General features: G+C 36.8%; 1 protein-coding gene across 1 annotated transcript in view; it reads left to right on the top strand.

Moving 5' to 3' along the window:
* Positions 1 to 22,800, top strand: part of VPS13B (vacuolar protein sorting 13 homolog B) — a 430,474-nt gene that overhangs the window by 129,719 nt on the left and 277,955 nt on the right. The window contains 2 exon segments of the mRNA XM_084211579.1: positions 7,127 to 7,261; positions 8,099 to 8,272. Of these exon segments, the coding sequence (XP_084067705.1) occupies positions 7,127 to 7,261; positions 8,099 to 8,272 (309 nt within the window).

The raw sequence follows: 22,800 nt of genomic DNA, 5'->3' as shown, positions 1-22,800 counted from the left end.
ACAAATCACACGTGAAGCTTAGCAGTCAGTGTGCAACACTTGCAAATTGTTGTCCAGCTGTGCTCCAGTGTTAGGTACCATTGCAGGTGGAAACAGCCTGCTAGGAGTTATGGTAGGTCCATAAGGGAATGTTTCTATTACTAGAAGGGAGGCATAGGTGAAATTTTCACCGTTATCTTCACTAACATCACCTCCAGCTGCACTGTAAAAAGCACCTGGAGGAGGGTGTTTGGTCATCTGATTACTTCTTCTGGTGAACTTGGCAGTGTTAAGTTTACAGTTGGACTTGATGATGTTCAAGGTCTTTTCCAATGTAAATGATTGAGAGATTCTGTGCATTTCAGTGGTAGCTGTTTAGTTCTCATATGAGCATTCCAAATTAAAACCACATTTTACCTTACTGGATAATCACTTGAAACAGATCATCAATGAGGAATATTTAAAGCTTCTTACCTAGAATGCTTTAAGCATATTATTCCAAATGTTCTATGTTTTCTTCAATATTGGTTTTCAGTTTTTGAGCCACAGTTTTCCTATTTACCTCCATTTGAAGCAGAATTTTAGAAAAATCAAGTGGCTTTTGGGTTAGGGCATATGGGGACCTGTATGAAGGCCATGGTGTGGGGGATCTTGAAGCAGGAACGTAACAACAGGATTTTGTCTTTTTAAAATGATTCTCCCTGTAGGTGAAACGCTGCTATTCTTTAGCAAGCTGGGAAATATTTTGCAATATTCTAAATCTCTGTTTATAATGATGATCCTGCATCTTGTTTAGTATTCAGGCAATGGAGAAACCTTAGTTAGTTCACAGGCAGTTTAAGGATTTAAGTGATTTGTTAGAGAGATTTTAACATGTGCTTTTTGCAGCCTATGTTCTAATGAAGAGAATGATACACACTTTTATTGATAAATATTTTATCATTGTTGCCCAAGAACAAAGCAGCTTGACCTTCTTTAGGGGGTATTTCTTTATGGAGTATTTCAGTGTGTCACTTAATTTCAGCCTTTCATACATTTACTTTTTCTTTTAGTACCATGGTTGAAAAGAAAATAAAATCAGAGCTATTTTTTAAGGACAGGCTTCTCTTATGTGTGGAGCTCTGGCACAGAAGCTCAAGTCAGTAGAAAATCTGTCCAGTTCACAATGTGGTAAAGGCAAGACAAGTCTACCATAATCCTGTTGTTGGTGCCCTGTTAAGCCTTGTCAGCGGGTGGGGATGAAACAATAATTTCTTAGAATAGTGATATGTAGACTAAAAACTGGTTGACACAGTTATATGAAAATAGGTAACTGTGATAATCAGAATAGAAACTGTGATATTAAATCAAGTTGAGTTAGGAAAAACACCCAAATAATGTTACCTTGACAGTTCCTTAAAATAAGCTGCCTGAATTACTGTTTTGAAGAAGAAATAAAATAGTAGCCTGTGGACATGTAGATTAGGGTTGCAAAATATGGTCTGTAGATTATGTTGACAGATTGAAAACATCCAATTGTGAGCACAGTGAAGATGCTTGAGGTACTGTGTTGCAAATATTCAATTTTACTATGGAAAAACCAGAGAAAATACTCATACCCCAGCTTCTACATTTTAGGAAAATCTCTTTTTCTCTGTTTTTTCAGTTAAAAAAGGGAAGTGGGAGAGTGTGGGAGGTGGAGGAGGGAACCTCAAACACAAGACTCCAGTGATTTCAGGTGATGTTTGTGAGGAAGAGGAATGATTGAAAGAGATGTTGAAGTTTCTGTGTTGCTGCTGTTTTATTGCAAATAAGAATGTGAAAGCTTTATGCTCTCCCAATGCTTTGAACGTGAGAAATAGGACTGGTGCCAGTTAGAGCTGCTCTTTGTGGCTTCTATTATGTTCTTTCTGAAAGGAGGAAGGAATTAAGTTTGGTTTTAGCTTGGAGTTCCTCAGAAGCGCCATCTCTCTAACCAAGCCCAATACAAACTCCAGAAGTTCTCACTGAGCACTGCCTAAGCAGAGACTGAATACAGATGAGTATCTCTCAGGAAAGAAATTAGGTTTCTCTTATGCTTCAATTTGTTTACTAGCTTTTCTGTGTTAGTCATGTAAAACCTAAATATATGTTTCTGTGAAAATAATTTGACATTTTTTGTCATGATTCCAGTAAGACTTATGCTTCAATGTTATTTCATTTAGTTAATAGCTCCTTACTTTTATTCATGGATTGATCTTTTTACTGTTTGAAATTATTTTGACAAGTATGTGACAGGCTTTTACTATATCATGTTGCCAAACCATAGTTTATTGGTACTTAATACTTTAAATATTGAGATTTTTCCTTCTGAGGCCACAGACTAAATGTGGGGACAATTCATGTGGAGTTGCTTCTCGAAGTTTTTCATGCCTTATTCATTTCCTATTTCATATTTTGCAGTTCTTTTATGAGCTTTCTAAAGAATTATTGTATTTCAGGGATTTGGCGGCAGACAGTTCTGTCTGTTGTCCTCAGAATCAGTAACATTCCTCTTTTCTGGTTTTCTGTGCTTGTTATTGATCAGTTTAGATTTTGTTTCTTGGTTTGCCAGTAATCATTGCAAATTCACCTTATCACAAATGGATTGGTAAAAGATGTTCGTTGGTAAAATCACTAATTAGGTGATGTTTTTAAACATGCCTTAAATTAAATGAGTGCTTAAATTTCTAGGCTTGCTAGAAGGAATTCTGAGCTGATCTATAAAGACATAGTTGTGATCTGTCTTTAGCTGTTTCCCCCCTGCTTGCACGTGGAATGACACTGAATGTAGGAACTTGGGGCAAGCTGTGTGGTTGGATTATGTACATGGAACAAACCAAAGCTGTATCTGGAAAGTTGGAGGGAGGATGTGAATACCTGTTTCAAAGTGTGGGAAAACCTTTCTTGACAGCACAATATTTCTGTATGTGTACCTGGATCACAGTGGCTCTTCATGCTTGGAGTTACAATTAAAGTTACTTAGTGTGTGCAAAATTGTCAAGGTGTAGTAGATTTTAAGTTAGAAAACCTTTCTGCCTATTTTTGGATTCTCCTGTATGGAGAGAACAGAACTTATGTCTTTGGTGATGTGATGTATTCTATGTGTCTGAATCAAGTGAAATAGGCTATACTTGATCACTGAGTGTACACATGGCTACGTATTGGGAAGGAAACTGGGATTTTTACTGCAAATCATTCTACAATGGGCAACATGTTTCCAGGAAGAAAAACCCAGCCATCTAGAAAATTTATCTGGAAGGAGCCATAAGTTACATTTGATGGTGACTGGCATATGTATCTCTTTCTCCATAAAGTCTTTGATTCCTCTATTCCTGGTGAAAATAATAAATTAACTGAAGAAAAAGTGATTTGTGCTAAGAAAAAACAGGTTGTCCTAATTTGACTCCACTGGGCAGCAAAGTCAAGTAAATCCGAGTGGTGCTTTTGCAACTGAGATTCCAGAAGAAATGAGTGCAGCACAAGCTCTACTCTCTTGTCTAGCACCTTGGAAATAAGCCTTTCTCCTATTTAGTTTGTAGTATGTTGAGTTTGCATAATGTTTGCTGTTGGCAATGATAGATTTGGTTTTCCTAGTGTCTGTTCAAATTCATGCTTGATGTCTTAATTAAAAATGTTGTGGTCTGTTTGTCTTCATGCAAAATTTCAGTTAGTACGTGGAGGCATGGAGCATTTCTAATCTAGGAGTTTGAATATCTTCATACTCAATCAATCCCTACTTTAAGAAAAGTTCCTAAACATTGAGGGGAGGGAAGGAAGCTCTAGTCTTTGCTTGCTTAAACATTTGTTTGCTGAAATAGGTGTTCAAGGAATATTTTAGTTCTGTGAACAACTGTTGAGACTTCGATTTTGTAATGATACCACGATGAAAGAAATAAGGGAGACTATTGGGGAGGAACTAAAGTTACAGGGATGCAAACTATAGATAGAGGCATATGAAAGAAACAAGGCTTCTTTCTTCTTTGTAGAGCAGCTTGCCAGTTTGACAAGTTTATGAGAGATGGTTCATAATTTCCAAAAATTTTCAGACTGAAGAAAATGGCCTCCTATTTTAAACCAGTTCATTAGAAATGGTTCAGTAAAAGTCTCCAAACTTTCTGTGCCTTGAAAAATATTTATAACTTAGCAAGGGTGATCACCTTAAGTTTAGGTGATTTTTGTCTTTATGATGAAAATCTAGTTAGACATTATAAGTTTCTTATTGTGTTCTCTGAATAGGATTTCAGTAATTAATAAATAGGGTTTTTGAATATCCTCAGTCTAGAGCTCTGCAACCTGAGTGGAATGTTTTTCTGGCAACTTCTCCTTGGTTACTGTGCTGTGCTGTAGTTATCAGGTGTTAGAAGCTGAAAGCCAGTTGGCGTTTGACATCATAGCAACATAGAAAAGGAAGGCATGAGTACGTTGTGTTTTCCCAATACTTCTCTATTTTCTGTCAAATAGTTGAAAACAGTGAATGAAGTGTTTACCCTAACCCTGTGGCAGAAAAAAAAAGGCTTATTACTGCTACCAGTTACTTCTTCATATGTATTAAAATATGATGATTAATTATCTATGACCATGTATTAAGGGTTTGTGGGTTTCTTTAAGGCCAAACCATGCAGCTTTACTGGCTTCCCATCATGGTCCGTAACTGCTGGCTGGGTGAAAAGCAGTTCATTGGCTCGTTTGAGCAATGCTTTGCTGACTGGCATAAATTTGATGATTGGTCAGTTGAAGAGGACAAATAAACTCTTATTTTCATGAAGGTTGTAGAAAATAAATGTTTTGCATAATGCTGTCATCTCTTGCTGAAATTCAGTAACTCCAGAAGTTACTTGGTGAGGGACTAGGAGTAAACAGAAACAAAGAGTGAGCATGATCACACTTAACTTGGTTCCTTTTTTTCAGACAGGAAACTAAACTCAAGTATAAGTTATGCATGTAAGTAACATGGACAGTTTTAGTATCAATGCAAAGTTGTCCAGGATAATGCATCTAAAAGTGAACTCCATTATGAAAATTATTTAGCTTTAAAAGTACTTAGTCTTCCATAGTGAGAGAAATGAATTGGACATCACACCTTTAATTTTGATTCTTAAAAGAATTGCTGAAAAATGCAAACAGCAAGAAACTACCAGTTTTAAGAGGACTTAAAAGACAAGGGTCAGATTGTGACCTCAGTTTGATTTTCTTTAACTCTAGTATTGGCTGCTACTAATAGTTTTGTTTTGGAATTGGCAGAAGATGGATATTCTCCTCCCCCCCCTTTTTTTTAAAAATTTGAATACAATGGCCTCTATTTTGCACAAATTTATAGGAACTATGAGGAGGCAGAAATGCCTGCAGATATCCTAGTTTCTTTTGATAAATTCATGTATTGTGTCAGATAAGATGCCTTAGATCAAAGGGGATTTTCAGCTTTAAAAGACACTTACCCTGGGCAAAAATGGGAATGAGGGTCTGTTCACAAGGCAAACTAGTAGTTGGTCTTTCAGACTGAAAACTGATGGGGTGTTGTAAGGGAAGGCACACAAATTAATTTCAGTTAGTATTCTTTGAGCCTGAAGCCTTTCTGAGTCACAAATTAGGAAAAGTCTGGATATACCTCAAAGACAGAAGACAGGTTAAATTTTGATAAGAAATAATACCTTGAGTGTGGAACCTACTTTCAGATGGCAGTCTGCTTTACCACATGCTGTGTGTCCCTTCATGCATTTCTTCTTTCTTTCTTTCTATCTTGGAAAGCACTTTTTATTTAAAATGTACTTTTAATGTCTTACCAGAAAAAAACTTGAATATATGTCAAGAAGACATATATTTGCTAAATAGACATATAATTGCTAAATTATTTTGTATGTACCACAAAATACTCCTCGATCTTTAGGAACTGGAATAGGCACAGTGAACTAAGCATAATTACCAAGTTTAATCTGAAATCTTCTTTTCCCTATAATTTTCTTAGGATTTTTTTCCTTACTAATTAATAGATAGTAAAGGTTGTTCTTTGGGTTAAGTCTTGGAGGGATTTTGCAAAAAACCTAATTACACCTCTTTAATGTGTTTAATAATCTTGAAATACGTGTAAAAATGCTTTTTTACCTGATATTCCACAATACTTTCCTTGCATAATTATGGATTTTGGAACAAATTCTATGTTACGTACATGAGGAAATGGTTCCATAATTATACTAATGTTTGCATAATTAACAAGCTGCTTGCCAATTTTAACTGACAAATTCCAAGTTGCTTCTGCAGGAAGGGGAAAAAAAACCCATAAAAAAGGCAACTTCTGTTAGTTTTTCCTTTCATACTTCTTACAGGTGTTGAAACTATTTATTTCTAATTTGCAAGTGAATTTATGTGGTTTTTTTCTGATAGGCAGTGCTGTACAGATTTGGAGGGCTGGCTTCCTCCACCTATGCTCTGGGGCTGTTTTGGGGGGCTGCCCTCAAGCTCTGCCAGCAAATCTCAGCCCTGGCTTGTACAATCCCCTGCTGCTTCTGCCGCAGTTCTGGGCAGCTCTTCAGAGTGACTGCCAATAGCACTGACTTCTTCCAAATGGTGCAGCAGTTTTCTGGTGCTCACAAATGGGGGCTGAGGAAAGACCACCAAAACTTATTTCCACTTGTGACCCTAGGCAAGGTTTGAACTCCAGTTTCCGCTGAAAAATGGCAAGTGTGCCGCTGGCCTTCTGTACTGCTCAGCTGCGTGGATCTATTGCTTTACATAGCTACTGAGTAAAATGTTGATGTCTAAATAAAAGCTGAAAACACTTAGTCATTTTAAGATCCTGAAATTAAATGGTTGTAATAAAAACATGAAGGAGAATAGTTGACGTGGCACTTAAAAAGTGAAAATGAAAGTGTATCTATGTGTGTATATATATGCATATTTGTTATTTCAATTTCTAAATAGTCTTGTGTGTTTTCCTCACAGTATCTATATGTATTTCGTGCATAACTGTTTGTATTGAAAGACCCATATGCATTCTTTCACTTTCATTTAAAACCTGTGAATCACAACAAAAATGCTGTAAGAACATCTAAGGTAGATAATTAAAATATAATTAAGTTTAAATGCCTTGGTGAAGGAATATAAAAATATTTAAATTCAACAGGCTAGTACATTTGCAGTTTTCTTTTATTAGGTGTGAAATCTAAGAATCCCCTGCCAACTCTTGAGGGCTCAATCCAGAATGTTGAATTGAAGTACTGCAGCACATCATTGGTCAAATGTGCCTCTGGGACCGTGGGATCAATAAAAATTTGTGCCAAAGCCCCAGGTATGTGCAGCTGGACCATGTAAAAGTTTATTGCCTGTATAGGAGAATTGGCCTTGCTTTTTACAAGGGGAGTTACTGAAACAAGAATTTACTCATTGTTCCTATGAATCAGAGAGGGGTTTTTGTATTCTGTTTTGGTTTTTTTTTTTGTTATTATTATGTCACGATGATCCAGTCTTGCCTCAGTATAGTCAAATTTTATACTGAATTAAAAAAAAAAAAAATTTTTTTTTTTTCTGCTAAGACAAATACTAATCCGGAAGCATTCAAGATATAGGTAAAATACAGTATACTTTCACTTAGCTTTATCCTTAGCATAATTTTGATGTATTTTCTTGATTGTTTAATGCCTCATTTTCTATTAATGCTACAGGTATGTATTTTGCTTGTAAAGTTTTTGTGGACTCTGTGATTTTTATTTTTTTTTTTTAACTTCTTTAGTACAGTTTTTCCTGAGGAGCATGTGGGAACTTATCGATGTCTATGATGTCTTTATGGATAAAAAGCAGCTAAGGTCAAGAACATTAATAATTGAGTGTCTTTAAATTGAGTTCATGGTGATGTTTAAGTAGATTATTTTATAAAATTGGGAAAGAAATAACTGTTTACAGATAATCAATTACCTTTTTTGAAATCCTCCTGGGAGTCAAGGCATTTACAGGATAAACATTAAGTAGATTGCCAAATAGTTTATGTGATGCTGCTCTTTCTATTTGCTCTTTTAATTCTGTATTCACAATGTAAATTAATAGATGTTCTCTTTGGACTAGTAAATGTTTGTCTTGAAAGTTTATCTTGTTACACTAAAAGCAGTAAGGAATCTAATTTTTATCTTAGGTGATGGTGGAAAAGAGAAGCTGATTCCTTTAATTCAAGGCCCTTCTGACACCAGAGACTTACACAGCAGTAAATGGCTCAATGAGAGTAGAAAGCCAGAATCTCTCTTAGCTCCAGATTTGGTAGCCTTTACAATCCAAATTCCACAGTATATGGACTACTGCCATAATTCTGGTAAGTACAAAACTCTTGTTAAGCTGGTATCACATTACATTTTTTCTATCCAATGTGATTTTCAAAAGAGGGGGTTGATATAAAATGTGCCAAATGTCAAAGTATCTTCTACACACACTGCACACATTATAACTTTAATTCACTGTGAGACAATAGAACTGAAAGCTGCATTTTGATTTATGTCTTCTTCAATAAGGAGTGCTTCATTAAATCTGGTTGCCTTTTAAAATAATAATATGAAACTTTTGTAAACTTCAGGTGGAGGAAGGAGGAGAGGCAGGATCCGTGTTGAAAATAGTCTCTCTTCCTGGTACTGGGTTGGCCTTCTTATACAGAAGTTGACATACTGGATTCTATATGGTTCATATAAATTTGCAGCATAATTTATTATTAAGAATTTGTTTATCATAAAATTTGTTAACAATAAAAATAATATTAAAAATACTGCAGGGCACACATTCAACCTCATCAAATTTGGTGTTGTGGTGGCCTTAAATCAGAAGTTTATAATTTGTGAGAGTTGTTTGGCTAAATTTAAGGGTGTTGTTGACTTTGTGGGCATAAATACTTTTACCTGACATTCTTATGGTTTCTGTGGTCTTTAAAGAAAACATTGGTCTGTTTGAAGCAACACTGAAAATTTTTAAATATGTGTAGTTTAAAATAACTCGCGTGGTTTGTGAAGTACACGTGGAACTGGGTTTTGCTGTCAGTGTGGTGCTTCTTAAAAAACATGCTTTCATGTTTGTCAAAGCTTATTCTATGGCCATGTTAGACAGGGAATGAAAATGGGGAAGAAACAATCCAAAAAAGTATCTAGGTTAAGGAAAGTAAAAGAATTATCTGACCCCAATATTATGAAACACAGAAGTAACTTGTACACTTCAAGTGTGCTTTTTTTCAGTATTTTTTCCCTGTGAAATGATTCTTGAATGTCATTAGTCTGAAAAGTAACAAAGAATTTATTACTGTCATTGCAATTTTTATGTGCATATGTAAGCAACATTTGATTCTTACTCAGAGTAAATATTTGTAAGCACTGTGCACTCCAGCAGTTGTTAGGTTATTTTTTCAGTAATTGTACTTCTGTGTTTTTTGGATAGCGTCATGTTGAAAATGTTTACAGCACTGTTATTATAACAATTATCTTCAGGTCCTGCTCATAAAGCATTGCCAAAAAGCAGTTCATGATTCAATAACAGTAGAATGTCAGATGAAGCTAAAATCTGTTGCACCTGTTGATTCACTTAATACCTTTTAAATGTTCATAACACCAATATTTATTACCATGACTTATTGTTGCTTTTTTGAGGATTTTTTGGTTTAATTTTCTGATTTTTGTCTCAGTCTATGAATTATAATTTAAAGGCTCTGTGGATACCTGTACTGTATAATTACTGTGTTTGTTACAGGTCATAAGGATCACATACATTTTTGCTCATCAGTATTATAGATGGTCCAGTTAGATGGCTGGGAGTCCTTGATGGGTTGTGACAGGAGCTGCTTAATGAGAATTAAGGCATTGACAAATGAAGTGCTGGCCAGGCTCACATTCAGGGATTTTGAGATACAGAACGTTTTTTTGTAATGAACAATTGACTGTGGTACCTGTTTGGTAGATGAATGGATGTACATTAAAATTGTGAAGATTTTAGAGTTAAAAATGCGCTGGACACTTCACCTGCCCCCTCAGTGTCTCAGGAAAGTTTTAGTGATTCTGTGTGCACAATGGCAGTCACTAACCTGCATGCTCAGGTTCTAGCTCTGCTCCTCTAGATCTGTCAGGTGGCACCTGCAAGGAGTGACAAATGAGAGGAAAAATCTGACTGATTTGCTAAAGCTTTGGTCTCATTCAACAAGAAGAATGGCATACTCCAAGTGACTTAATTTTTTTTTAACATAAATTAAACCAGGAGTAATTAATGTTTAATTTGTCTCAGGTTCTATATAAAGGATCAGCAAAGCAAAAGCCTTTGCTTTCAAATACTTGCTGAAGAAACTGGGGCAATTTTAATACAGGAGATATGGCTATCATTTTCATTATTACTGTGAAAATTACATGTAGGAAAAACATGAAGTGCTTTGAGAGCATAAAAATGCATTTGCCATCAGTTGCAGTCACTTCTGGGAGTTTAAAAAGCTACACTGGATAGTGTCACAGAAAAAACCTCATCCCTTGGGAGTCACAGGTTTTTTTAAGCTGTATTACTGGAGGTGATTATGATACTGAAGTTGTTTGTGAAATTTTTCCTGATAATGTTGCATAGAGTGTTCTGTAGTAGGAATTTGGACTAATTAATTCATTAAATGGAATGGAAAGCAACTTAATCAAAAATTAAAGCTGCTCTTTGGATATAAAATGCTAAGGAGGAGGTTGTGCAAATGGCATGAGATTCTTGAATAAATCAGGGCATATTTACCTGGTGAACAGGGAGGGGACTGTTCCTCTTCCTCTCCTTGTTGCATCGGCAACTACTGTCTTGTATCACTTGAACCATATGATCCAGGGTAATCAGGGTGGTTCTGCAACTTCCTTCTATTGCTTATCTGTATGTGGCCCTGCAAAGTTACAGGATGCATTTACAATCTGAGGGACAGAGCATTTCATTTGACACAATATCTTCCTTTTCACTATTTCACTTGTGCTGTTGAGAGGAAGAGGAAAATGAATATGGTTCTATCAGTACCATACTGCATTGAGTACAACCATCAAAGGAAAAAGCTCTAAACTGTACTTTCAAGAAGGGCAGCATTTAGAGCATGTGATGTGTAGCATGTACAGTGTACAATAAGTATAGAACAAGTGCATAAACTTATGATTACTGGTCAGGAGTGTTTTACTGTTTGATGCATAAAGTGTCATTATCACATGGAAAACTGATTCACCTATGGCAAAGGAAGTATCTGGGAACAAAGAATAGAAAAATGATTTTGTTTAATCCTTAAATAGAAGTCTGAATGCTGTGATTTTAATTTCGGATACTTTGGTTGCATGAAAAACTGCCCCAGGTATCTCTACTCATGGTTGTAAAGATCAGTGACTATGCTCCTCAGTCTTTAAACTGCAGCATATAAATAAGTACAAGAGAGGAGATTATTCCATTACCCCAGGGCTTGGGAAGGTCTTCTTACTCTTTCTCCGAAATAACCCTGGCTTTATTAACCCTGGGAGCAAGCTGCAGACCTTGTTTGTTTCACCTGGCCTTTGAGAGAAGAGGGAGATTTCAAAATGAATGCTGGTGTTAGTGGTTAATTATGAACAGCTGTCGAATAGATGAGGTGAGCTGATTAAGCTCTATTTGGTTTGCCATATTAAATAATTGGGAGTGCATGCACAGCCAGTGTATGGACAGCTTTATTACAAATAAATCAAGAGGAACAAAAAAAAAAAAAAAAAAAAAAAAAAAGAAAAAATTTAAACAGAAGTTTTCCCTGAGATCAGCTAAAATACTCAATAATGCAGCAGTGAAATAAGGGACTATACAAAAATACTTGAATTAATATCATGCTCATATGTGTCAAATTCATAAACTCAGTGCAGCAAAGCAAGAGTGGGAGGGCTTCTCTAATTTGTCAAAGCTGTATAAAGGCTGAAGAGCAAACATTCAGCCTTATGAAAGTTGGTATTTCTTGTTTAAGTGATATGTTTCTCAAACTTCCAAAACCTTTAGAATTTTTTTCTTCTATCAGTGTTTTGATATAGGTAAGATCACTCCATTCACCCCCTTCCAATGCCAAATGGAAAAAAATAACTGAAGAAATTATATCTTCAAGTATGAAAAAATTGCCATAAAAGTTGTACCAGCAGGAACATAAACTTTTTTACTATTGTAAATGATCTGATTTTTATCTGTTAGAACTTAATAAAAAAGTGGTGAGAGATTAGAGATAAGTAAACACCTACATATGCCCCTCAAATTTCTCTTTTTTGGAGTTAAAAAAGCATGTTATTGGCATGTTTTTTAATTTAGTTTTGTCTCCTTGCACTTGGGATATTAGCTTGAATTTTGAAGCTGAAACAATTATATGTTTAAGTTCTCATCTAATTTAACTGAGTTCTTGTGGTAGTAAGTAAACAAGTAAAAACTCCTAGTAAAAGAGAATTCATATTCTAATTTGAAGTATTTTGAGAAGATTTAACACAATGAATGAATAAAAATGGTTAGTATATTGGAGACAATTCACATTTGTGGTTTGGACATAAATGTGTAAAAATTATACCCATCTATCTTATTACATTTCCTTTTCTCTCCCTGAGGATTTCACTATGTACTTTATCTGTAATTGTTGCCAGTTTTCTATCAAGTTCCCACTGGGCTTCTGGTGCAAAAAATCTTATCCTCTCGATGACAGAGCTTGCCTGAATGATTTCATGCTCTTAGCATTTTTGTTCACGGGAATTAGGGGGAGAATGTAACTGCAGCTGAACATAGCATCTATTTTTGTAATTTTGAAGTTTAGACTCTGTTATTGGAACTAAATGAAGAGATGCAGGTGTTCTCCAGTTCAAGTCCTTTGGGATTTTTTGATGGTAGATGCTTGAAAAGAAAATGCATGTGTTTCCAGAGTCAAACAGCAGCTGTGGACAAGGATTTATGTTTTTCTCAGAACTTTGGGATTTCAAAATGTTACATTTAATCACATGCACAGAAAGGAGAGCAAATGTTAAAGATGTTACATATAAAACTAGGAGACTGATCTTTTTACCATACCAACTAGTTGTGGGAATAGAGGAACAAAGTGATCTTTAATCTTAATATGCACAATTTCAAAAGGATTATGATAGTTGCCAGGACTCTGGTCTTATGAGAACTGTGCTTAGGCATTGCACAGCATTTATATCTTCTTAATTGCTTTTAAAATCTGGTTTATTCTTATATTTTTCCTTGAAAAAATATGAACGTAATAGTATGAGTTACTGAAAACACAGTATTCATGTAGGTTTACTTTGGAGGGTGGATTTAAATTTGGTTAAATATACATTTTTAGAAAAAAATTTCTGGCAACGTCCTGTAGATTTCAAAATTTGATTTAAAATAGCAGTTCAACTGCCTGAACTGCAAGGCTATATTTGGAAGTTTTCTTTCTAACAGAATTTGTGGGCAGAAGTATTATGTGGTAATGCAATTTCTCCCTCCCTTTCTCTCTGGTGATTTTGCAATTAGTTGATTGTAGCAAACAAAATGACATCTTAAGTTTAGCTGAAATTGAGGCAAGGGCAGCAGATGGTGGCACTGCTGAGCAATTCAGGAAGGGAGAATAGTGTGGGCAGGAGGAGGTTGGTAACAGTGGTAAATGTCAAGTTAATACCAAGGAAGAGAAAGTAAAGCCTCTTTTAACATTCACCAGTTTGTGTGTGCTCCATCCTCTGCCATTACCCTCACAATCTCAGTATGTTGTGAGCTACAACAATGTCAAATATTTTTCCAGGCTTGGATCACCACTGCATCTACAGTCTTACAAAGATCCAGCAGTTAGTACTTTCTCTAAGAGAGAAGTCAACTTGTCCTCAAGTGCAGTCTGTTCCTCTGCTGGCTGCAATTGGAGATTTCACGTCCATGGGAGTAGCAGCAGGGAGGGACGTACTATACTATGCTAACTAGATTGACTACTTCCAGTGAGTTACATAAATCTGGCAACTGCCAGTAAGTTCTGCTTATTGAAAGGTAATTGCACAATGCAGGCATAAGACAGCTTGTTCAACTTTCCCTCAAGAAATTCTGCAAATCCTCTTGGGGAAGAGGTGTTTTCATCTCTCTGCTTATGTTGTGGTCGGTTTCTCTCAATATGTCATAAATCCTTCAGCAATACATGTGTTCTAAAATTCTGAAATTGTGACTAAATAGGATTCCGAGTTTTGTAAAATATTAGTTTAAAATTTGATTTTTTAAAAAAAGGAAAAAGGGAAAAAACCTACACTGTCATGCAAGTTGTTAGGAAGTTAGCCTCTGTAGTTGAGTTCCCTGAACTCTTTCAATCCTGACTGACTTTGAGATGTACTGGTCAGCTGCACTGTGGAAGTCAGGCAATGTCTTTGGTCAAAGAAGCACTTTTTCCTTTTTCCCAATTTTTTTTTCTGAATAGAATCACTTAAGATTAAGAGTTTGGGCAAAATAAGAACAAAGCACTGTGAAGATTGGGACTCAGCTCCAAATGGCAGGAGCCTTAGATGTTGCACTGGGAAATATATGACTGAGGGAACTGGAAAGCCTGCATCTCATCTGGATTTATAACTTTTTTGTAAAAACTCATTGTCTGATTCTTTCTTTTCTTTTAACTAAGGATAACAGTGTAGATAGTTTAGTTGATCTTGTAGTTCTTGAGATAGGGCTTTGAGCTTCAGTATTGGCAATTAAAGAATTGAGCTCTTCAATGGTGGGGGTAGTAAGAGGCATGAAGGCTTTAAAGCACATAAAAGAAATTTCTCCACCTTCTCTTTAAACAGCTCATAACCTAGAAAATTCTGTAAAAGTAATTAATAAGAAGTTGTTGAAATGCCTTTTCTTTTTTAAAGTTTTAACTCATTAAATGTGTAGAAGTTAGGGAATGGCAGATATGAGATTTTTTTCTGCTACCTTTATTTTGTGTGTGTGTGCATGTGTGTTCCATTGGATTTCTGTTTGCTTTAAAACCTGGCAGTATCAAAGTGTTCCATATGGCCACCAAAGTCACATTTAACACTTCTGTTATTGAAAAAAAATCTACATGTGGGTTCAACTGATAATTTTTATTTTCATAATGGTAGAGGCTGATGTATCTGTGCTTCCTTTATGTATGAAAATGCATTTACCTATTCCACTTGTGGCATCTGGAAAAGCATTATTCAGCGAGGTGACTAGATACTTATTGTTGGTTTCAAGTGTTTTGAAAACCTGACAGGTATAGGCTCTCAGCAATTGCTGACACATAGCTTTGGACATTGAAATCTGTTTCTAATTGAGAAAATATATGTTGGCCAGCATATTGGGATAGTTCCCTCCCATTTTGAAAAAACGCCATGGGATCTTTAACTTCCATTTGGACACTTCCCAGACATGGCCATAAGGGACTGTAGCTGTTTATTTTCAAATAGTGTTTAAACTATTTCCAGGTTTTATAATTGAAGTGTATTGCTCTCACTGCCTCTTTGGTGATGTAAATGATTCATATAAGATGGCTACTTTTTTGTAATTAAATGCTCAATAGATATGACTGAAAATCAGTAGACTCTTGGTGGTAGTAAATTCATTTTGACTCGGTCAACTTCAGGTTTTTTTAAAATTTTAATAACATGTAATTAAATAACATCATAGCGTATTTGATAAAAACAACGCTAAATGAAGCATCTTATTTTTAATGCAGAAATTATTTTATATAGAAATATATTTGTTCCAAATCTGAATTTTTTTCAGTCATTTTCATGGTTCAGCTCTGTAGCAGTTTAAAAAAAAAGCTACAGGTCACTCCCAAGATTCCAGTGTTCTGGTTTTAATACAAATGTATTAATAATCTCATTTTTCTGATTCAGGATGCAGTCAGAGTGAATATTCAACCACATTGTCCCTTTCTAACCAAAAATTACTGTTCAGAAGCTCCCACAGGAATTCCTTCCTATGATGTTACCAAGAGCCACTTGTGGTCAGCAATTAAAGTTGGGCCATTACCAAGTGACTGAAGAGCTGGTTTTATGTAGAAGGCAACAGTTCAGTCAGATTAGGCAAAGCAGGTTAGAATTTTAATGGTATTTTATTTTTTTAATTCAACTAGATAACCTCTGTGATGATTCCCAGCCAAGTACAGACTCCTGTAGCTGACCAAACTGAAGTAATTTTGAATAGACAGATGATCTTTAAGGTGTATAACTTTGAAAGCATTTAAATTTGTTCTTTTTTTTTTCATGTGCTGTGAAGCTTCTCAAGGGCAGGCTCTATTGTTACCAGACATCTGGAGACTGTATAAAAATTAGTACTGCAGGAACTATTATTCACTTATAATCTTTAGACCATTTAATCACTCCTGTGTTGTATGAGCTGATTTCGTTTTACCTGTGCACTCAAATAGAGCTAATATGTTCAAAATAGATAATATGTACTTGTGTCAGGTGGCACAAGTACTTAAAATTGGTATCAGGAAAACAGTGCATTGTGTAACTTTTCAGTTCTAGTTAACACCTAAAATTAGCTTACCTATAATAGGTGAGCCATTAATGCTGAGTATTTCTATATAACAGGCTTTAAGTACAGCAAATTCAAACTCAAATGTGGTATATTTGAGGTTATCCTGACATTCTCAGTATCACATGGAATTCTAAATCTATTTGAGAAATGCAGTGATAGGATTAGTGTGGATATATAGTTTAATTAAATAGCTAAATATTTTTAATTCTTAATTTTAATCTGATTTACATGCTTCAGTTGAGGACAAGGCATTTTGAAAAGGAAAAAAAAAAACTTTTGTTTTCCAGAAGTCATGTCTGAAAGAGAAGGTTCTAGGTGTTGCCCTGGTCTTGCAGCCAGTTCAGTTAAGACATATATATGCCAGAGCAAATTAATTTGATGACCTGACTTCTGAGTTTCCATCCAAACTCATTTGTGCTGCAAATTGTTGATGTTACTTTTAGCACAGCATATTAGTGTATGCTCTGGCTTTCCTAAGTGTCTTCCTAATTACTGGTGTATTTTCAAGGTGAAGTAGACAGGCCTGGAAAAAAAAGTGGGTTTTTCCCCCAGAAGATTTAGAAAACTGTGTATTTCCAGAATAGCAAATAATTTTGGAGTTCTACTTTCTGAACATTTGAGAACATTTCATGTTAGGCAATGAATGGGTACTCTGACAATGTGAATGGAAAGGGTGGGGAGTTCCAAACATTTCAGCTCTTACAGTGAGAGTTTGCCTGCATCTACCAACTCTTACACATTTAGCCTGCGTTCCCCATCTATCACTGCAGAGCTTCTGGGGCTGCTTCTCTGGGGTTTGTGCAAAGCTGAAGAAATATCTTTGGCTATGCTGCCTCATATCCCGGAATCTTGGAAAAATAGACCACTGCCTTTGACATGAAAGGAGTCAGACTGACCAGAGTTTGAGCCGTGTCTTTTTGAATTTCAGTGTTTATAACTGTCATACCAGTGGAAAAAAGACCATGTTCTAATAACATGATGCAAAAAATAAATGAAAATAAAGTTTATTCAACTATATAATTAATAATAAATAATAAATCTTCAATTTAATAATCTGAATAAACAAACAAGTGGCTGACTGCGTCTTCTTATCTCCTGCTGCCCTCAAAAGTAGCTAAGCTTGTTTTACTTTTGGAATAAAAATAATTAAACCTTAAACAAATACTGTGTAAATGCTACATAAAGTATGATATTAGAACTTCCCCCTTAAAGCGTGGAAAATAATGGAAATTTTGTAATTAGAAACAATACTTTGAAAATTTAGAGAAGGTATGATTGAGTATAAGAATTATTAAATACAGTATCTGGCTCAGCATTAGTGAGCAGGGTTATGGAGCACATATGGTGATGCATCATCACTTTTAGATAGTATTCTCTTCTCTTCTGTATGTCCATAGATGTAATCAGTCAGATATCCTGTTTATGTAAAAGTTGATAAGGCACATGCTTTATGCTTTGGGCTTTGTATGTATTATATGTACAGCATATTTCTTATTTTTAGTGTAACTATGTTCATGCTTGGTCATGTATTCAAGAGAAATAAATTAATGAAATGAGAATGTGAATTCTCTTCTGTACTTTGGAGCTCTTTTATGTGCCTCCTGTCATAAGAGAAAAGGAATTCATTATTGAGTAAGTCTTTCAGGTTGTTACGTGAAGATTTGTACAAGAAAATGAAATATGTTCAAACTATCTTGATAGTATTTGAAAGATGTATTAGTCCAAGTTCTGGATTAATATTTTTCAGATAGTAAAATCATTGCAAAACACTTCTTTCATACATATTTCGTAATAAATTCATTATTCAGTGATAAGTTTAACATTAACCTATTATGTTAAAAATGTGGTTTTAAAGCAACTTTTGGAAAATCTTACAGATAGAATGTAATTTTCTGAAACCAGATGTATAATTTCAAGGGCACATATCAGTCCTTTATGTCTAAACAAGTAAAATGAAACTTTAATGCAAGTTGCAGTCAGTTGATTAAATTATTTTTAATTACAAAATGAAATAGCTAAGGCATATTTATATTTTTCAAACTAGGAGTAATAAAATATAATAATTATAATACTAATTATGTTTAGTGTAAAGAGTTTTATAATAATTTGAAGCCAATAATACTTGGTTTTTTTCTTCCCTGGTAATATAAGCAAAGTATAAGCCTGTGAAAAGGATGACTTAACACAACTGTTGATGTACTTCAACTGAAACATCTTTATCAAGTTAATACAAGAAGCAGTCATGCCCTACTTGAATTACTCATTTATAATGGCTGAGCAGCAGCCTGGATGTGGACTTTGAAATCCTGGGAAAATAAGATGCATGCATGCATCCAAATGTCTAGGGTCTTTAAAGCAGCTGTAAAATGTTGAAGTGAGATGTCAACTACTAGCTGTTGTCTTCAGTTTTAGTCTGAAGGGAGGTGTGATCATTTAATTGCTAACCAAATTTAATATTGTTATAGTCATTATATCCTCAGTTCAAAACTTTTTATTTTCTAGAGCCATTTAAACTGAAGAATCAGAATATTTGTCTGCTTTTTTGCACACTTTTATTGCACAGATTATTCCAACTTTTTTGAAAGATCTTACTTGCTTTGTTAAAATACATACATTTTTCACTAACTTTTATTGTGCTTGTAATGAGGAAATAATAATCCCAAAGATGTGTAAAATATCAAAATAAGGCACATGTGTGGCTAGCAATTCCAAAAATGCTACCTTTCTGCTCAGTAAGGACTTAAGAGTATAATAGCTGGTAAAAACCATATATTAAAAGGATTTCTGTCTCTTTGCACTGGTGGGATGTCACTGTTTGCACAGGCTTTTGCAGATGATGGCATTGCCAGGTTCTTTGCGTTCACAGCTTGATTGCATGTTTTCTTTGAAAAGACAGACATATTGAAAGTTAACTGTTCAGCTTTAATTTTTCTTCAGATTCTTGCACAATTCCAAGGGGTGTGCATCCTGTTATACGTGAAACAGTGTTTTTTCATTAGAAGTGCCAGATGTTTCTCTAGTACCCTCACACTTCCCAAAGTGAAGTAAACACTCTTCTTTTACTGCAGGAATTGTAGAAGTTCCTGTGACAAGAAGTCAGTGAGAGCATGAACATCCAGTTCTGCATGTTGGAACATCTGTAAGGCAGTGGGAACTTCATTTTGCACTTTGGAGACAGACAATGAAGTCCATGTTGTATCTATCCAGGGATATTCATAATAAACTTGTAGCAGTTGGTGAGACTGCAAGGGTGCTTGATTAAGGGTTGCTCAGGAATTGGTCAAGGAGTTTTTTCCTTCTTTCTGTTACAAGTAGAATTGAGATAACTTGTACTTTGTCTGTTTCCTGGAAAAATCACTGTCTCAAAATCATGATGGAAGGAGAACTGTTTTCTACACAATGGCAGCAAATTAGGCTCCCAGCTCAGAGATCCTGCCTTCCTTCGTGGTACTGGGAAAAAGGGGAGGTGAGAATAATCCACCTTAAAGGTAGAAATAGGATGGGTAAAAGTCTTCACTCATAGTTTTTCCCTAGGCAGCCCTAGTAGAGTTATTTGGTATAGCTCTTATGAAAGAGGTTTAAACTAGATTTGAAGGAGGAAAGCAAATAAAACCAGGCTTACTACAGATAATCCTGGGGGGCGTATGCCACTGTTGGAGGGATGCTGTGGTAGCAAGGTCCTTTGGTCTGCCTCCTCAGTGGAGGTTGGGGATGGAAATCCATGTGGCAGCAAAGACACAAGGGTTATTGAATTTTTAGAAACCAAGGAAGCACCTGAGAATGGTTACATGGGAATTAGGGCTTGTCATCCCCAAAAGGCAGTAATGGATATTCCAACTGAAGTGCATTTACACCAATGCATTCAGCATGGGCATCAGGCAGGAGGAGCTGGAAGCCTTTGTGCGGCAGGAAAACTACGACGTTCTTGCCGTCATGGAAGCATGGCAGAATGACTTGCACAACTGGGGTGCTGCAGTGGATTGCCATAAACCCTTCACAAAGGATAGTCAAGGAAGGAAAAATGTTTGAGTAGCTCTGGATGTTGGAGAGTGTTTTGATTGTCTGGAGCTTAATGATGGTGACACAAGTGTGAGTGTTTATTTTATTTTAGAGTCAGAGAAGGACAACAAGGATTTGGTGGGAGTTTGCTAAACGCCTCCCAAGCAGAATAAAGAGGCAGATGAAATATTCTGTTAGTGGCTGGGGGAAGTCTCACAGTTGCTGGCCCTTGTTCACATGGGGGATTTCAGCTTATCAGATGTCTTCTGGAAATACAATACATTGGAGAGGAAACAGCCTAAGAGGTTCCTGCAGTGTGGAAGTTAACTTCTTGACACAGCTGGTGAGCAAGTGAACTATGAAAGGCACAGGCTGGACCTGTTATTTGTGAACAGCGATGTGCTGGTGGGTGATGTGGTGGTTGAAGGCCTCTTGGGCCCAGCAATCATGAAATGACAGAATTTTTGGTTCTTGAAGAAGTAAGGGGGGTGAGGGAGCAGCAGATCTGCTACGTTGGACTTCCAAGAACATGCTTTGGCTTGCTAAGGAGACTGATGGAAAGAGTTCCTTGGGAGGCAGTCCTGAGGCACAAAGAAATTCAGGAAGGCTGAACATAATATAAAAAGGAAATCTTTAAGGTATAGCAGACTGTACCCATGAGCTGAGAAAGATGAGCTGATGGAGAAATGTCTGACATGGGTGAACAGAAAGCTTTGGCTGGAAATCAGGAAAAAAGAGGAGCTTGTGCATTTGGAAGAAGGGTTGGAAAACTCACAGGCACTGCAAGGATGTTGTGAGGTAACAAAAGGAGAGAATTAGAAGGGCCAAAGCCCAGTTAGAACTTAATATGGCTCCTGCTGTGAAAAACAATGAAAACTGTTTCTCTAAATACATCAGCAACAAAATCTGTTATTGGATGCAGGGGCTAACATGATGGCAAAAGATGAGGAAAAAGCTGGGGTACTTAATGCCTTAATGCCTCAGTCTTTAATGACAAGACCAGTTGTTCTTTAGGTACCTAGCCCCCTGACCTGGAAGACAGGGTTGGGAGCAGAATGGAGGCCCCATAATCTAAGAGGAAATGGTCAATGACCTCCCATACAATTTAGACATACACAAGTCCGTGGAGCTAGATGACATCCATCCAAGGGTGCTGGGGGAGCTGGCAGAAGAGCTCACTGAGGCATCTTCAACCATTTACCAGTGATCCTGGCTAACTGGGGAGGTCCCAGGTTAGCCTGGGAATTGGCAGTAGTGACCCCCATCTATAAGAATGGCCAGAAGGAAGATTTGGGGAACTACAGGCCTGTTAGCCTGCCTTAGGTGCTGGGGAATATTACGCAGCAGATCATCTTGAGTATCATCATATGGCACGTGCAGGACAGCCAGAGGGATCAGGTCCAGCCAGTGTGAGATCAGGAGAGGCAGGTCCTGCTTGTCTGACCTGGTCTCCTTCAGTGACAGGATGACTGACTAATGAGTGAGAGAAAGGCTGTGAATGTTGTCTACCTGTGTGTTAGTAAAGCCTTTGAAACAATTTTCATAGCACACTTTTGGAGAAACTGGTTTTTCATGGTGTAGACGGGTATATTCTTTACTAGGTAGGAAAGTGGCTGGTTGGCCAGGCCCTGGGAGTGGTGGTGAATAAAACTAAATCCATTTGGTAACCAGTCACTAATGGGGTTCTCCAGGGCTTAGTGTTGGAGCAGGTCCTGCTTCATATCTTTATCCATGATGTGGACAAGGGGAGTGCACCTTCAGTCATTTTGCAGAGGATGCCAAGTTGGGTGGAAGTGTTCATCTGCTGGACAGTGGGAGGGTCTGCAGAGGCATCTGGACAGGCTGGATTGATGGGCTGAGACCAACAGTATGAGGTTGGACCAGGCAAAATGGTGGGTCCTGCCCTTGTGTCACAGCACCACCATGCAGTGCTACAGACTTGGGCAGGGCAGAGCCGCTGGAAAGCGGCGCTGTGGAAAAGGACCTGGGCGTGCTGGTCAGCAGTGGCTGAATGTCAGCCAGTGTGTGCCCAGATTGCCAAGAAAGCCAGTGGCATCCTGACCTGTGTTAGGAATAGTGTGTCCTGACCTGTGTTAGGAATAGTGTGGCCAGCAGGACCAGGGCGGTGATTGTCCCCCCATACTGGGCACTGGTAAGGCCACATCTCAAGTGCCGTGTCCAGTTCTGGGCCCTTAATTCAGGAAGGACATTGAGGGGCTGGAGCAGGTCCAGAGAAGGCCAATGGAGCTGGTGCAGGATCTAGAGGATAAGTCATACGTAGGAACAGATGAAGCAGCTGGGGTTGGTAGGTCTGGAGAAGAGGAGGCTCAGGAGAGACCTTAATTTTCTCAAGAACTGCCTGAAAGGAGTTTG

This window comes from Fringilla coelebs (assembly GCF_963513975.1).
Source record: "Fringilla coelebs genome assembly, chromosome: 1".
In the NCBI taxonomy this organism is placed as follows: Eukaryota; Metazoa; Chordata; class Aves; order Passeriformes; family Fringillidae; genus Fringilla; species Fringilla coelebs.
This window is presented reverse-complemented; position numbering and strand designations above follow the sequence as displayed.